Raw genomic sequence first — 17,134 nt, 5'->3', positions numbered from 1 at the left:
GCAGGAAAAATAAAAGGCATTACACTCTTTAATTTCAACTTTAAGACTTTTACAAAAACAGTTCATTGGATTTACAAACAGCCAGTGTTTCAGCTTTATTTGAACTCATGCAAAGTTTTCCCAACTAAGTTTTATAAAAAAAACAAATCAATTTATATTTATACATACAAATACACCTTTACCTTAAATATGCAGATTTCACCTAACTTGAACTGCAGCGCTGAATTTAAAAGCAAGTGCATCGATTTCAAAGAAAACTACAACTGTCCACAATTGGCGATGACAATCTTTTTCCTTGGTTGGCCAGTCTCTGAACCAAGTTCTCCTATTTGCTTGACGATCTCCATGCCGTCCTTGACAAATCCAAAGGCAACGTGCTTGAAATCCAGGTGTTCCGCCTTCTTCAAAGTGATGAAGAACTGGGAGGTGTTTGTGTCTCGGCCCTTGTTTGCCATAGAGAGCAACCCTGGCCCAGTGTGCCTCACATCAAAGTTCTCATCTTCAAATCGCTCCCCGTAGATAGACTTGCCTCCTGTTCCGTCCTGATTTGTGATATCTCCAGCCTTGATGGAGAATGGGATAAATGTATAAAAACAGAATAAGACAAAGTATCTACATCGTGATTCGAAAGAAAAGTTAGAAATGCCATCTCACGTCTACAGGGATTACTCTTTTGTTCAACAGTTCATACATCACTAAAAGCTTTAAAAAAAGTCACACTACAGTTGCAAATTCAAAAATTACAAAATAATTCACCCGGTTATTTTATATGCTATGAAAATAAATTGGTAAATGTTAAAACTTGAGGATTACTAGCCTGACCAAGTCAAATGAAGCTGTCCTTACCTGACACACAAAATCTGGAATAACCCTGTGGAATTCGGAGTTTCGGTAGCCGAAGCCCTTTTCTCCAGTGCAGAGAGCTCGGAAGTTCTCAGTGGTTTTGGGGACGATGTGAGCGAACAGTTCCATCGTGACTCTGCCAGTGGGCTGGCCATCGATGGCGATGTCAAAGAACACCTTGGGGTTGTCTTCCCGCGAGAGCTCCAGGACTTGGGACAGCTGCACAGAGTCCACCTGGGACATGCGGCGCTGGCACTCCTCAAACTTCCTCTTGAAGGACTCCGCCAGCTCTGCTGTTTTGAACTTCGCAGCCAGCTGCTCAACCCTCCCGTCTCCATCTGGGGAAAAATACAGCTACATGAAGATGCAGAAGCAGGGAAAACAAGCAAATGTTTGGACAAACATCTTGGTTATCATTGAGAATCCACACTAACAAAATGCTGTACAGTAATGATGCTATTATCTCCAACTGCCATTCACACCACAGTCTGGCACAGCTCTTTTACAGTTAAGGCAAGAAAGACTGGACATGGAGATTCGCTCAGAAAAGGAATCATCAATGCCTAACTTTACGAGACACAAGATGCCATTTAAGTGATTTAGTTTTAAGCTGCTTTTGCCATTGTTCTTTGGATTAGAACAGCAGACTGGAGTTCAGGTGGAAAGCCACCACTTGCCTGCATAATCGGTTGCCGTCCACACGAGAGCATTGGTGGACGTGCTCATGGGCTTCAGTTCCATGGCCTGGGTGATGACATGGTTGGCGCAGACCTTCAGCACCTGTTCTCTCCTCATCAGCACCCGACAGCATCTCTTCTGAGGGTGGTAAAGGATCTTCATGTCTCCCACGCCCCGCTCTTTCCACTGGTTCAGATCCCGGTCCCAGCGGTACAGCTTGGTCCGCTCCTTGAACAAGATCTCTTCGTCCTCCTCCCCGGATTTCACATCCACCTTTTCACAGAAATGTCAATTAAAAAAAAATCACTGGATGATGTCCAAGTGACAAGACAAAGAAATCCTTGAAATGGAATCTGTTGCCACAGACTTTACGGCGGCACCAAGAAATACCATCTTTTCTAGATCTTCCGAGAGAAAAGATAACTCTCCAGAATCTCCATTTCAAAACAAAGCAACACCGAAGAGCCCACTTCAGTAACGAAACAGAACTCACTGAAGTGACTCATGTTTAGGCTATATGCTGAATACAAGGAAGACTGTACCTCTGGCAGCGACACTATGGGCTCAAAGTGAATGTCCACATTGTTGGCAGCGTCCTCTTCATCACTGCCTTCGTCATCTTTCTCTGACTGGGTGACAGCAGAGCAACCAAACACAGCTGCCCCTGCATTGGTCCAGGTGAAGTTCTCATCTGAAATGTCAAAAGAATGAGGTGTCAAAGAGCATTACTCCTGATGTTTAGCACAAGACTTAAATGTTTTCACAACTTTCTAATTCTGTACTTTTCTAATGCAAGAAAGGAGCACAAAAAGTTCTGATTAAATCAATAATCAAGAAATATGAGAATTTGTTTTGCATAAAAAGCTGCATAAAGGTTTTTTGCCACATGCCATGTTTAATTTTCAATTTTCTTGATGAGACAACCACTCAAGACGCAATGCCAAACAAAGTCCACAGCTCAATATTACTTTGGCTGAATATAAATAATAAACGGCACTGACAAAAATTATTGCTATTCATCAAACCAAAACACGTTTTATGTGAGTTTTCCTCCTGGGTCTTTAAAAGTTTACTATTTTGCGACTAGATGTAGCTGCACAGACAGAAAAGAATTCCAAATTACAGTTTATAAATATAGCAACAGATATTTAAAAACTAGTTAGTGACCTAGAATGACATTAAAGGCAAAGTGAAATTAGTACAATCAGATACTATCACAGCATTGAAGTAGTTCAAGTAGGTAGCTGCAACTGCATGTGTAGGCTGCAAAGGAACAAGTAAAGGTTTATTCCATGCTGAAAAGAAAAGAAACATTTCGGCTGTGGAGCCCTCTTTGGATGTCACACCCGTCTTTCTTTTCTAAATCACAGCATCCTGTGATACACAGGATAAATTTCACTTGTGTATATTTGAAATGTGTGCATTAAATCAACTGACTGAAACAAAGAAATTGGTCAATAGCATGTATTCTCAAACTAGAATGACAAAAAATGAATTATCAATTAAGACAATAAAACTGGATAATAACAAATTTTTGCTACACGAGATATATAATAAGCCATGAAGTAGCTGAAATTTGTTTTCACAGTGTTAGTTCCCTTAATAAGTCAGGCCAAAGTATTTGTTTAAAAGAAACCGAGCTGGAATTATTTCAGAAATTTCTTCTTAACGTTGTGTAAATGATGCTATAAAAATGAATAGAAATGGGGCAAAGCAAGAAGCTGAACTCATCACACAAACCCTTGCCTTATTAGACCCTGGATTCCAAATGGCAAGCTTATTTTGCCCTTCTCATGATCCATTCTTGAAATCTGTGCTGTAAAGTGTCTGGCATGAAGAAGTAATTTAAAAAAAAAACACAAAAGAATGTTGGAGAGAAACAAGCTAAATTTGTATGCAACTGCCCTTGTGTAAAACACGTGCTCCTTGTGTCCTTTACCGAGTTTGCATTCCTAGTGCAAACAAATTGCACTGCAAGACAGACAACAAAATACGTCCCACTACACACCTAAAACACACGAAAACCTAAAAATGCAAACTGTATTGTGTGAGAAAACTGCTAATCTTCCCCAAGCACTCACATAAGCATACTGACCTTTTTTCCCAAAAGCAAATTCGTCAGAATTTTGAGCCAAATCTGCAAACGAGAATCCCAAGGAAGCACCAAAACCAAACACAACAGGAACCTCTGTGGGAAGAAAAGGATTTAAAAATGTGAATCTTACATACTTCTGGAAGTGTCTGTCACACGACTGTATATGCAGGACTTCTGTTTGGTCAGGAATGGTCAGACATTCAGATTGGGGGATTCTTTGTTCTTCATTCACAAAATTCTCTTCATAAGGATTGGCAATTTGTGTAACCACACAATAGACACTTAAGACTTAGCACAGTTTTCACTGCCTTTGAGATAGCATGCTTGAGTGTTTAGAAAAACTATCCATGACTTCATAGATCTGATTCATTTTTGACTTTCCTCATAAAAACCTTTAAGCTGTACAGCATGCTTATGCAAGTTGTTTTTCTAACTGGCATGTGGGCAATAAATGTCTAAAGGAGATCTGACCTGAGCTGGTAGAGTCAGGCTCGCAGTTCTTCTTGGTCGAGAGGTCGATGGGACGGCTGTCCTGAGCACTGGGTGCGATCTCGCTGGGGAAACTGGACCGAGCCCCTGTGGAGGCTGCCTGGTCACCCGCTGCCTTCACATCACCGCCTGCGGAGACCGATGCCTCTGTAGACGTGCTCCCAGCCCCCTCCTGCCTCTCCTGAAACATAGGCAAGTCAGCAGGTCTCTCCACATCACTCCCAGGAAAAGAATTCCCTTGACTGTCACGTTTATCTGACAGATCCTCCGTGTAACATCTCAATCCTTTCAAACTGCCAGTGAAATTCAGGCCTGGTTGAGCTCAAATTTCCTCCACTTAAAATGACCAAAACTGAAGAAATGTGCATAAATCCCAGGGACAATGGATCTCATTTGTTAAATTCTCTGCAACTTTTAAATTTTGCTCTACTATGAAAAAGTTTGACATTTGTAAGAATCGAGTGTCTGCCTTTTCTCCTTTTTCATCTCTGTTTAATGTTATTGCTTTGATTTTTTTCCTCTTTTGGGTGGTTTATGTTTTTAACCTGTCAAGTGCACAGCTGGCGTACATGGGCACTGAAAAAAATCCTTTTATCTTCTTGTGAAACAAACCTGAGAGAGTGATTCCCTAAGCACATCTCTGAGAGGCACCTTGCTAGTCCCTTGAAGTTGCTATTCTTTTCTTTTTAGTGGTAATTTTAATTAAGTGCGAACATCTCCCGCAATTAAAATAAACCACCATAAAAAAAATTCTCACTGCAAACGAATGGTAAACTTGATAGTTATCCAGGTTACATAGCTGCATAGAAGATCTGCAACTTTGTCCTATAAATCTACCAAACGTTAGCATATATTGGCAGCACCTTTAAAAGAAACACCTGTGTGCCATTATTACGGACAATGAAATGTATTCCTGTGACACTGGCTAAATAACTATGGTCTTGAGCCTTTAAGAAATCCAAAGCTCCACCAGAATCAAAGTCTCACCAAAGCCTGCGCTGCTCTCCTGACTTCCACTTCGAAGTCGTCTGGCTTCTCGCCCTCGCTGTCGCTGCTGACCCCGCAGAAGAACGTAGGCGGGAGCAGGAGATCCTTCGCCTTCTTCTCCTCCTCGGGAGTCGGCTTCTTCTCCCAGACGATGACGCAGTCCGGATCCGCCTCCACTGCCTGCGCTGCCGAAGCCTCTGTGGCGGCAGGGCATTGTGGCTCCCCCTGCTGGCTCGTCTGCGCTACTGCATCCCGGCTGTCTGCTGGCATCAACAGCTCCTCACGCTGCACTGCTGGAGGTCAGGATCAGTGTTACCAGTAAAAAGGGCGCCCAGTGACTGGTTTTAATCAAACTTTTATCAAATTTCTAGTGAAGTGGTACCAGAAAATTTAAAACAATCAACCTGTTTGATTTCAAACAAAACAGTTACAAGGATGATAAACACTTTCTTGTAATTCAAAGTCTTGGAAGCATTTTAGTTACCTACCAGTGCTCTGTATTTCAAAGGAATTCTAAGAGGTAAGCTTGCAGGTAGATCTTACCCATTTTGCCACAGAAAGGAAGCATCTCCTCACCAAAGAAAAATTTCAAAGCCCATTACTATAGAAAATAAACTCCTATAACCTCTGATAACCACGTTATGTTGCACAAAGTGTTAGAGAGCTCTGGCCTTATGTTAGATTCTGTAAAAGCACCTTATGTTAATGAAAACCTCCGGTCCAGTTACTTAATGTACATGCCCATGCCACTTCATTCTGCAGGAAAGGGCATCTTTGGCGATTCGACTTCTTCACAGACCTTTAATCAAGATGCTAGTATTCATTTTATTATTTTAACTGATCCCACTGATAAGGGACACAAACCTTATTTGGGAAAGATATTGGAAATTAAGTTCAGTCAGGTTGGGGATGGTGATTCAATCTTGAGCCCACTTCTTTTCAAGATGATTAAACCATCCGATTTATTTTTAACTTTGCCTCACCCTCCTGATGGTGGTGGTCCCGAGTCTTGGATAAAGAAGTTACGATGGGCTACTAATACGATTCATTTAAGCTTGCTTTACTGCCCCATTAATTGGACATCTTTAAGAGATTCCAAGGAACATGATCAGATACTCCAAATAGTATATCATCAGTTTAGGAACAGATGCAGTACATACCTGTTTCTTCACTTTTTCCTTGCCTTTCTGGCTGGTCAGGATACAGTTTTCCACTTAGCTTCTTCACTGCTGTATCATAATCTTCATCTACAGGCAAAAACATGTTAAAAATATTTACAATAAATAAATTTAATACCAGCAGCCATATCACCCTGCAGCTCTCATCTGGCTACCCACTGAAGCTAAGCAGGGTTGAGCCTGGTCAGTATCTGGATAGGAGACCTCCTGGGAAGCTAAGGTTGCTGCTGGAAGTGGTATTAGTGGGACCAGCAGGGGACGCCCACCCTGTGGTCTGTGTGGGCGAGGACACTATACTCTAGTGGGCGCCATCTTTCAGATGAGACATTAAACCGAGGTCCTGACTCTCAGTGGTCACTAAAGATCCATGGGTATTTCTCAATAAGAGTAAGGAGTTATCCCGGTGTCTGGGCCAAATTCCCCCCCTTGGCCTTTACCGTGGCCTCCAAATTGTTCCCATGTATGATTGGTTTGCAGTTGCCCTGCGATGGACTGGTGCCCCATCCAGGGTGTACCCTGTTTGACGAATAGGCTCCCACTTCCAATGACACCGTACAGTATAAAGCAGTTTGATAAATAACATGACATAATTTTGCAGTAAGCCAGGGATTCATGAATTTAAGGAAAATGGTATGCATTATTCAAGGAAGTAATCTAAACTTTTACAAAGCTCTTTAAAATTTTCAAGAAATGATGTAACAAACTAATTAACCACCTGATTCACAGTTCAAGGTGAATATTTACAGGCTTTCTAAACTTACTAAAACAAAAGAGCTTCTGAAACTGGAATTAAAATAGTTGCCTTGACTAGAAGGCAACTATTCACATTTGTTCAACTTGTTCAACATTTGAACAACTTGTTCAAAGTTGTTTTACAGAACCGTTCACCCTTTCAATATTTTTTAAAGCAAAAGGCTAGCCTGCAAAACTGAAGATTAGAAAGGTAGCAAAGAACTTTCTGTTCTTTGTCATTTGCGATGCCAGCCTACACCAAACAGCAGTGAAACAGGTCGGTCCGTGTCTCACCATCGTCCTGGTCATCGCTCATGTAGCCGGGCTTGTTCTTGTAACAGAAGAACGTGCGGGGCAGCATGAGGGACCGAGCCATCTCTTCCTGCTCTCTGGTAGGCTGCTGCTCAAACACGATCAGGACCTCGGCAGAGCCCATCTCTTTTAGATTCCCCTCTTCTGGAGCAGACTCTGCAGCAGCAGCGCTGGACTCGGGCTGGGCTTGACCGGAGACTCTCTCTTTCCCCGCCAGACTGGGAGCTTGACCGAAAACAGAAAATTGTACAATTGTAACACACGCTCCTGTTTCTCATTTGTAAAAAAAATTGCACTGACCATAATAATTGCTCAATCTCTGCAGAGACTAATGAAGTGAATCATTTTAAAGTTGCTATTCATGAAAATAAAAACAGAACTAGTTAAAGTGCCTCATAAATTCTAGTATATGTCTAGTGCATGTTTTACCCTGAGATTATTTCTTAGTAAAACAGGAATGTCCCTTGTTCGCAATCCAAGCCCTTCCCAAGTTGCAGCATTTTAGTAAATTATGATACAACTGACAAGATGAAATAGGAAATGAAGGACCCATAAGGGACAGAATTCACATAAAAATAATGCACCATTAGTTTATCGAGAAGATTAACTCTCAGAACAAAAAACTATGGAGTTATATTTACATTGTCTTGGTGAACACAGATTCTATATAAAGAAGAGACATTGCATTTCTGGAGGTTAGTCTCGCACAAATACACATGCATGCAAGGTCTAATTAATAAACTGGCATGCATTCCCAGAGCTGTTTGACACAAACCATAAAGAGCAGTATGAATACACTGGAATGATGCACTAAACTATAACTGACACAGAGGCCTAGAATTGAAATCCATAAGATACCACAAAGACCCTTGAATCCCAGTAAGACTGCATACACAGAGACTAAAACCTAAGGATTAGGTGGATAGATGAACATATCTGTCCATTTCTCAACAATACCACAGTGCGCATGGATCTCGCTGCCTCTGATAATTCACTTCAAGCCTGTGCAATGACATTACATTAGACAGGCTGCAAAGAGGATTGGCATTACTGTAGTTGTACCACAGCTTATACTGTGCTGTAAAAGTGGCAGACCTTCGAGCTACTTCCAGGGTGCACTGCTGAAGCAGGGCTTCCTTTGCGTATCCAGTTTCAAAAGCCTTGAAGCAGCTTTGGCAGGATTTACGGGCGCTTGCTTGTAACTTGTTCTGTACACACTAGTTTCTCCGACATCCAGCATAGGGAAGCCAACTGGCTTGCGCCTGTGTGATCCGATGTGCTAATCGGAATTATTTCAATAACAGCGCACTCCTAAAACCGTCCTAACAAACCATACGTGAACACCAGCTGCTTTGCTTGCTTGCTTGCTTGCTTGCCAAGTCCAACTCAAACACAATGGACATGCAACAGGTTAGGCTCTTGCACAAACGTTCATGTTTTCACACCATACAGCCAGGTTACTCTGGCAGCGGTTGCCAGTGGGGGTGACAGCTCAGCAGGTGATGTCACAGTACGCGCGGTGCAGTGACAAAATACCTTTGGGTTCGAATTGGGTGGATGATGTGCTGGTCCAAAAAGCCATAGGGTTATCTTTGAAAAGCCTAAAATCCAATCCTAAAAAAATAATGGTTGGTGGGTGAGACAGAGGCTTAGAGCCTGGTAGTTCTGTCAGAGAATTAGTTGCTCTGGAAAATTATTTTAACTCTTAAAATGTGTTCTGTGCATCAAGAACCACTGTCGAGTGAAAGGAAAAGAGCTTCCAGCATTTTACTATGGGTGCCTGCTAGTTCTTAACCAGCATCACAACTTCATGCTGCCAACCATTCTAGCTTAATAACTGCATGTTGAAAGTTAATTTTGAAACAATTACCCAGTGAGACTTAGCAGCTAACTACTCTTAACTCTGTTGTCTGGGTTTTATAGACAGGACACAATGCAAGTCCTACAATGTTCAAAGAATGCCCACTGCCAGTGTAAGACACTGCAATTAACTTGCTGGTCATTAAGGTTGAGGAGGGAAATTCTCCTTTTTAATAATCTTTTTACCCTGTGAAGGTGGATTGGGACTCGCTATGCTAAACGAAACTTAGGTCACCAGTTAAACATCACAATAGGATTAAACAAATATGATGGCTTGCATTGAGGATGAAGCAGAGCGGACAAACTGATCTTCATGACTGAAGCAATCTGAAACATTCCTATTTTCACTCAATGAAGCCTAAGAAGGAGATGCAGGTATGAGTCAGGGTTGCTGGGTTATGACAATGTGGGGAAAAAATCTTATATGATATTCAAACAAAAAAAGCTTAAAAAATAGCTCTCACCTTTCTCTGGTTGCTTGAAGGCAGAGGGTGTTGATGGAGTTGATGTTACAGCACTGACTGGCTGAGCAGATGCCTTACTACTCTCATGGACACTCTCTGCTGCTGCTTGCGTGCTTGCGGATGAGGGGCCAGTAGCCTCTTTGGGGGGTGCCTGGAAGCTGAAGCCAAACAATTCCTTGGAAGGGGCAGTACTGCCGAAAGAGACAGATTTCGTGAAGATGTTCTTAACGGACTCGGAGCCAAAGACAAACTTGGGAGGCGATATCATGGCTTTGGAGGGTTTGTCGGGGCTGTGGGGCGCAGCCTCCGAGACTGTATCGCCAGGGGCTGGGTCACCCTGCGGGGGCAGGTCCGTCCTGTCTCTGGTGGTTTCCTCGAGCACGGCCACAGCAGCCTTGCCACAAGGGGATTTGTGGGGATTTTTCTCCTCGGGTGTCTTCGGTACCACCAGAGCATCATTCTCCTGGGCTTTCCTGGCTTCATCAAAGAGCTCCTTGAAGGAGTTGGCTACTTCCTGTAGCTTAAAGCGGACAGCCAGCTGCTCTACTCTCCCCTCCCCTTCAGTGAAGTCAAAAGCACTCCAGATCCAAGCTCGTTCAGCCCCCTTCATAGGCTCCAGCTTCATATCCTTGGTTATCCAGTGGTTGGCGCAAAGTTTAAGCACCTGGTCCCTTCTCATCACCACTCGAACCCGTTTGGTGTCATAGTTCTGTAGAATCTTTAGGTCCCCGATGCCCCTCTCCTTCCACTGGCTCAGATCTTTGTCGTAACGATAAAGCTTGGCTCTATGGCTGAACACAACTTGCTCATTTTCTTCCCCAGTAGACACCTCTACTAGATCTGGTAAAGGTACAACAGGCTCAAAATACTGGCCATCTCTTTCCTCTTCCTGAGTTGTTTCAGAATCTTCATCTGTGCCAACTGAGACCCTGCTTTGGTTAAGCTTAGAAGGAGATTTAGATGGGCTTAACACAGGCTGGAAACTAAAGCTAAAGCCTGCTGTGGATTCACCAAAACGGAACAAATTCTTTCGGACAGGACTGCTAGCAAGTGGAGAGGCATAGACTGAAGTCTCAGCACTGTCATCCAGGGCTTCTCCTTGCAGATCATAGTTGTCCCACTCTAAGGTGGGTCCAGTGCTTTCAGCGTGTGGTTTGATAATCAAACCAGATGTACTGCTGGGAGTTGAGCAACCTGCTTGGGGGTCATCTTCTTTGATCTTGGCCTTGTCATCAGTCAGGAAGGATTTCAGGTCCTTCAAGCCCGACTTCATCTCTTCTGCTTTCTGGATAAGATGTGCAGTCCTTCCAGTGTCCACCAGCTTGTGAGGGGTCTGCAAAGGTATGTCCAAAAGCAGTCTCTGGCACTCTTCAAACTTCTGCTTGAACTCCTCTGCTAACTCCGGGGTTTTAAACTTGGCTGCAAGCTGCTCCAATTTGGCATCTCCATCAGAGAAGTCGTTGGCCAGCCACATCCAGGCGCGGTCAGAGCCGGAGAGGGGCTTCAGGTTCATGGTGGTGGTGATCCAGTGGTTAGCACAAACTTTCAGCACCTGCTCCCTCCTCATGAGCACTCTCAGTCTGCCATTTTCCTGATTCTTTAAGAGCTTAATATTTCCCACCCCCCTCTCTTTCCACTGACTGCTCTCTGCATCAAATCTGAAAAGCTTGACTCTCTGAGAATAAAGCACCTCCTCGTCTTCCTCTCCAGTGATCAAATCCACCTTTGCTGGCATCTGAACGACAGGCTCAAACTGAATGTCATCATTCTCTTCTGTTTTGTACATATCCTCCTCATCCTGATCTACAGGGCCATCTGCCTTAGGCTCTGCCTGGCTAGAAGAAAACAACTGCGCCCCAGCTCCTGAAAACCCTTTGAAATTGGGATCCTTCTGTCCAAACTGGAAATCACCTTCTAGTGAGGATTTAGCAAGATCAGCAAAGGTAAAGGTGTTGGGTTTGCCAGAAAACAAGGGATTTGCATCATGCTCTTCCTGCTCTGCTGAGGTTATGGTTGTGGTGGTGCCTGTGCTTGATGCCTTTTCTTTTTCTCGGTGTTGCTCTGCAAAGTTCTTCAGAAACAGGGAAGCTGAACTTCCTATGGAGGTCTGATTTTCAGCTGTACTGGTTTGCTTTCCCACCTCTGAAGTGCCAAACTTGAATCCCCCTGGAGGCACTGGCATTGAAAAGGAAAATCCTCCACTGCTGGTGGTTTTGTTGCTGGCCTGTGATGGAAGGGGCTCAAACTTGAAGGACCCTGGTGAGCTCTTATCAGCAACTTGACTAAATTTAAATGTACTGCTAGTGTCAAAATTGGCTTTAAATCCTGTTGGTGGAGGCTGTTTCGTGGCAGCCTCACTGAGGCTAAAAGTAAAAGAGGAACTAGACGGGGTTGCTGAAGTAGAGCTTTTGGCATTTGGGTTTGGTGTCTGACAGGAGACGCATGCAGCAGAAGAGCCTTCATTTCTAACCAAACATGTGTTGCAGTCCCATTGCCCCTCTTTCTTAGCAAACTGTGCTGCCAAATCGTTTTGAAGAGACTTGCTTTTATCACTTGCGATTCCAAAAGTAAAAGCAGAAACTTTTCGAGCAGCTTGACAGGAAAGGCACTTGGTATTAGAAGCTTCATTCCTAACCAAGCAGGATTCACAGTCCCACTGCCCTTCCTTTACAAATGGCGCTTCAAACCCTGACTGTCCAAAGGCACTGGATTTAGTCGAATCAGCTTTAGAGTTTGGATTGGGAGTCTGACAAGATACACATTTAACTGCAGATGATGTATTTCTCACCAGACACACGTCGCAGTCCCATTCACCATCCTTCTTGGAAAACTTATCTCCAAACCCTGCTGTGATCACAGAGGTGGTCTTGCTGCTGTTCACTCCAAAGTTAAATTGCGAAGGAGTCGCTGCAGCGGGGGCAGGAACTGTAGTCTGATTAGCTGGATTAGGACTGTGACAAGCTATACACTGGCTAACACAGGCCTCATTTCGCACTGCACACACATCACAATCCCACTGACCGGGTTTCTTGTCAAACTGAGCACCAAAACCAACAGGCATGGGTGCTTTGGAGGGTTCAGTGCAACTTCCAAAATTAAATGTAGTAGGCATTTGAAGAGATCCAAACTGGGCTCCAAAGCCAGCACTGCTGGTGCCTTTGGAAGCGTCCTTACCAAACCCAAACTTAAAGCTTCCTGGAGCGGACATTGGAAATCCTTTAGCAGCTTCCATGGGTGATTTAGTGCCTGGCTGTGCTTTGGCATTTGGATTGCTGGTTTGACAGGCAACACAAAGCACAGCGGATGCAGTGTTTCTCACACAACACACACTACAATCCCACTCCCCTTCTTTCTTTGCAAACTGAGCACCAAACCCAGAGTCTCTGGTAGCTACCTGAGCATTGGGAGAAGCTTCTTTCCTCATTTGCTGATCTTGTTTTAACGGAGATGCACCTTTGGTTGTCACCACCCTTTGGGCCTCTTCAAACTTGGCTTTGAAAAGAGAAGCCTCTTCTGCAGTTTTAAACCGGATGGCAAGCTGCTCTGGCTTCGGCATTTCGTCTGCATAATCAATAGCGTGCCAGACCCAGGACTTATCAGAGCCAGCATTTGGTTTCAGTACCATGTCAGGCATGATGTAATGATTGGCGCAGATTTTCAGCACTTGCTCCCTTCTCATCAAGATTCGGACTTTACCTGATGTTCTGTGTCTCAAGATCTTGATGTTCCCAATGCCTCTCTCTTTCCATTCTTTTGTTTCGGTATCAAATCGGAAAAGCTTGGAGCGGTTGCAGAACATCTCTTCCTCATCTTCCTCTCCAGTTTTCACATCTACTTTTTCTGGGAGGGGCACAATCGGCTCAAAGTGAGGCCCATCTTCATCTTCCTCAACATGCATGCTTTCGTTATCACTCTCGCCTCCTCTTCCCTCCTGCTGCTCCGCACTGGCCATGCTAAACACGGACTTGCTCACATCCTTGAAACTGAACGGCTGATCAGTTTTACCAAACAGGCCTGGCCTGTTCTGGCTCTGGGCAGCTGCCTCAGCAAATGAGAACCCAGATGTGTTTTTACTGCTGAAGCTGAAAATCCCTCCCTGGCTGGGTGTTGGCTCCTGGGGTGGAGCTTTCTGTCCAAGATTTCCTTCTGCTTTAGCAGGCATGTCAGAGGTTAACAAGCCCAGCAGACTTTCACTGTTACTCTTAACCTGAGCAGACGAAAAGGTGAAGTCGCCATCATTGGATTTGAAGTTTGAGTTGAACTTGAAAGTGGCGGCTGGTGTGGACTGGGCAGCTATTCCTGCCGCAAACCCCGTCCCCTTTGGCCCTTCAAGGGGAATCTGCTGCCCAAAGGTTATTTTCCCAAATTCCACGGTCTTTCCCTCAGCAGCCTTAGGAGGCTGGACCCCAGCCGAGGGCTTTGTGAAGTAGCCTGGCTCGGGCAAAGGGGGGTTTGTGCTGGGCTGGGGGACAGTGTGGTTATAATAGTCCTCGCTGTACGGGGAGAGCAGATTGGTAGCGGGTGACTCAAATCGCAGTGGCTGCCCGTAGACTTCCTGGGAATACATGCAGGCTGAGGTCGTTTGCAGTGGAGGCGTGTGAGTAGGCTGCTGATAGGCATACATGTGCTGCTGGGGAGTCAGCCTGTTGAGCCCGTAAACCGGGCCCTGTCGTAAAGAAAAAAAGAAAATCATGATGTTGTTGAAAGTTAGCCTTGGATTATCACTGACAAACTAGGATGAAGGGTTACACAAAACTCTAGCCCAGTTTCCAAGTTCTAAATCCTGATATTTGGTGGCTGGTATCATTGATGAAAAAGATGCTATCAAGTACTGGGGTAGTCAACCGGGACTGTCAAGTGGGGTGACACTTTAAACCCATGTGAAATCAAAGTGCCCTCTAAGAACAATGCACATGGGAGCTGTGGTGAGACTGTTAGCCTAGGCAGAGGCGAAAAAAACATCAGAAGACAACGAACCTTGGTTGGTGTGACATTTGCTGCTGGACGAAGGAGATACTGTGAGTTGTAAGCCGGGGACTGGTTGTAGTAAACCGAGGGGCCTGTAGTGGACACTGAAAAACAAGGCAATGAGAAATCAATAACTCAACAAATTTATCACCTGAAATGACCAGATCACCATCTTTAGAATGAGAAACGACCAATAATCCTTCAGATTAATCCGATTATTGATTTAAACAATTCCTTAAATAATTAACCATTTTAAATATTTACGTTATGTGCCAGTTGTTTGCAATCTTCATTTAAAGATCTACTTTGAAGTGACAAACAAAAGTTAAAATTCATTATCAATATGTAACAGCCAATACACTGAAAGGTTAAGGTAGTTCTCTCACCTATGGGGATTTAGAAACAGTTTTAATGTAATCTGCAGCTACCCATGCAACTAAAGTAAATATTTATTATCATTTATTGCTATCAGATCAAACAAATCAAATACAACAATAAAATGATTGCACATGGAAGGAATGAGATTTTGCCCCCAAAAATGTCCCTACTAAAATTACAATTCGATCATAAAGTTCAGAACATCTCCACTCTACCCTTTTAGGTTGCTTTAAATTACAAGGAAATTGGAAAATAACAAAAGCACCCTCCATCTTATATGAATCTCTGGCCATTTTATTTTGCTTTCAACTTTAACAGACCAAACTGTAAACACCTTAAAAATATTCTGTTAAAATTCTTTATATTATTTGCCATGATCCATGGGTGATTCAGTGCCTGGCATTGAGTGCCATTGACATCTTAAGTTCTTATCTCTATACTGAAATTCCCAAGCTTATCTTTGCCAGTTCTACAGAATAATAAAGCCTGGTAATGATTCAATCAAGATTTTACAGGACATTTTCAGTACCCACACAGCAAAGGCCAGATGGGGGAAAAAGTAGTATTGCAGTAGTAAAGGTTTATTCCATGCTGAAAAGAGAAGAGAAGAAACAACGCCTAAACGTTGTTTACTTTCTCTTCATTTCAAAATGGAATAATCCTTTCCTTGTTCCTTTGCAGCCTACACATGCTGACTACCTGTATTGTAATAGTATTTGCATTCAAATGCAAATGATCTTTTGGTTGATGTACCTGCGTTAAAGCCCTGCAGCTGAACAATTTACCATCTCAATGTTTTTTATTGCTGCAAAGATAAAAAGCGGCCTTTCCAAAAGTTATCCTGAAATATAAAATTCCCATGCAACAGAAAAAGTAACCATAAAATACTTTTTATATGGCGTTGTCAAACTGACATTGTCCCCAGCTGCACTGTCAAAGAAGAAGCCAAGGCCACCAAACTGGCACGCATCACTCTCCCTAGAAGCCTACCTGTGAGTGGAGCGCCGTGGAAACTCTGCGCTGCAGGAAAGGCCTCAGGAATGGCATCTCCAGTGTAGGCCTCACTGTAGAGCCGGTGGTGGGGGGAAGCTGCTGTGCCCGAGGAGTTGTGCCTCAAGTCATGGACTTCATTCTAAGCACACACATTCTTCACGTGAGCCAGACATGCATTCAGACAAAACTAAAATGTTAACTAAACACTGCACAGCTTAAAACCTAAAGGTCCACCTCAAAAAACGTTTTTTTTAGGACTTTCAAGATGGCGCCGTTCCATGACGACACCTCACGTGCAGCTCTCTCGCTTATATTCCACAACATTTGTTGTTCCCGTTGTCTACATTGTGTGGTGTTGTCTGTTGTACTACTGTGTATGTATTCTCAGCACGACTAAGAATTCCAATGTACGTGTACATATGGCAATAAACTACTCGACGTGCACAGAATAAAAACAGCTGTGTATTCTTTAAGTTAACATGCCATTGGACAAAGCTGACAATTTAGCCAGCCGATTTTGTGATTAAAATAAAAAAATCAAGGAATCCTGACAAAAGTACGCAGGTCAAAAACACACAGAATTGAAGCAACGGTTTCCAACGATTAACAGTTTGTGAGAATCAAAGGTGGTTTGATTTTCTTTATAAGATCACATTTTAAAAATGAACGAACGCTGCAGAGAAATGTTTCAACATCATATGCTAACCAGATTGCAGCAACTATACTTCTTAATCTGTTATTAAAACAAATGAAAGTCATTATTCATTGTGCTAGAGGTATTATTTAAGGAAAAGATAAGAACGTACTGTACTCAAGGTTCTAAAACACCAAGTACAGTGACAATAAAACTGTACTATTAAATTGGCAATTTCTACTGGAAAAAAGGCACCTTGCAGCTGAAATTAAGCCAAAAAATGCTTAATTTTTTCAAAATGTTCTTCCTCTTTGCAGTATATGCATATAAAGACAGTGTGCAGGTTTTAAAAATTATGGGCATTTCTTAGTATTCTCACTTAGGCCCTGATGCAATCACCACAGGAAGGAAAGGAAGACTTCAGCTCACCTTCAAGGCTTCGACTTGTTGACAAAGTATCTGCAGAAGGGACTTCTGGTCCTCTGCCCAGTGAGGGGGGGTCTTAGGGGAGAACTGCAACAAG

The 17,134-nt window shown here is 43.3% G+C and overlaps 1 protein-coding gene across 5 annotated transcripts in view; it reads right to left on the bottom strand.

Moving 5' to 3' along the window:
* Window positions 1-10: 10 nt before the first annotated feature.
* ranbp2 (RAN binding protein 2) overlaps window positions 11-17,134 on the bottom strand; it is a 31,530-nt gene continuing 14,406 nt past the window's right edge. For 2 of the 5 annotated variants that reach the window (XM_088913301.1, XM_088913305.1), the window contains 14 exons: window positions 17,041-17,124; window positions 15,975-16,116; window positions 14,616-14,710; window positions 9,639-14,304; window positions 8,851-8,928; window positions 7,297-7,539; window positions 6,253-6,339; window positions 5,093-5,385; window positions 4,088-4,286; window positions 3,617-3,709; window positions 2,064-2,212; window positions 1,521-1,794; window positions 847-1,181; window positions 11-563 (listed from right to left, as the gene is read on the bottom strand). In XM_088913301.1, coding sequence (XP_088769427.1) covers window positions 258-563; window positions 847-1,181; window positions 1,521-1,794; window positions 2,064-2,212; window positions 3,617-3,709; window positions 4,088-4,286; window positions 5,093-5,385; window positions 6,253-6,339; window positions 7,297-7,539; window positions 8,851-8,928; window positions 9,639-14,304; window positions 14,616-14,710; window positions 15,975-16,116; window positions 17,041-17,124 — 7,044 coding nt within the window. In that variant the 3' untranslated portion in view covers window positions 11-257. The remainder of the gene's footprint in view (window positions 564-846; window positions 1,182-1,520; window positions 1,795-2,063; window positions 2,213-3,616; window positions 3,710-4,087; window positions 4,287-5,092; window positions 5,386-6,252; window positions 6,340-7,296; window positions 7,540-8,850; window positions 8,929-9,638; window positions 14,305-14,615; window positions 14,711-15,974; window positions 16,117-17,040; window positions 17,125-17,134) is intronic. The other 3 variants (XM_088913302.1, XM_088913303.1, XM_088913304.1) reach the window with 3 other exon arrangements.

Source organism: Atractosteus spatula, chromosome 4 (genome assembly GCF_055471065.1).
Source record: "Atractosteus spatula isolate fAtrSpa1 chromosome 4, fAtrSpa1.hap1, whole genome shotgun sequence".
NCBI lineage: Eukaryota > Metazoa > Chordata > Actinopteri > Semionotiformes > Lepisosteidae > Atractosteus > Atractosteus spatula.
This window is presented reverse-complemented; position numbering and strand designations above follow the sequence as displayed.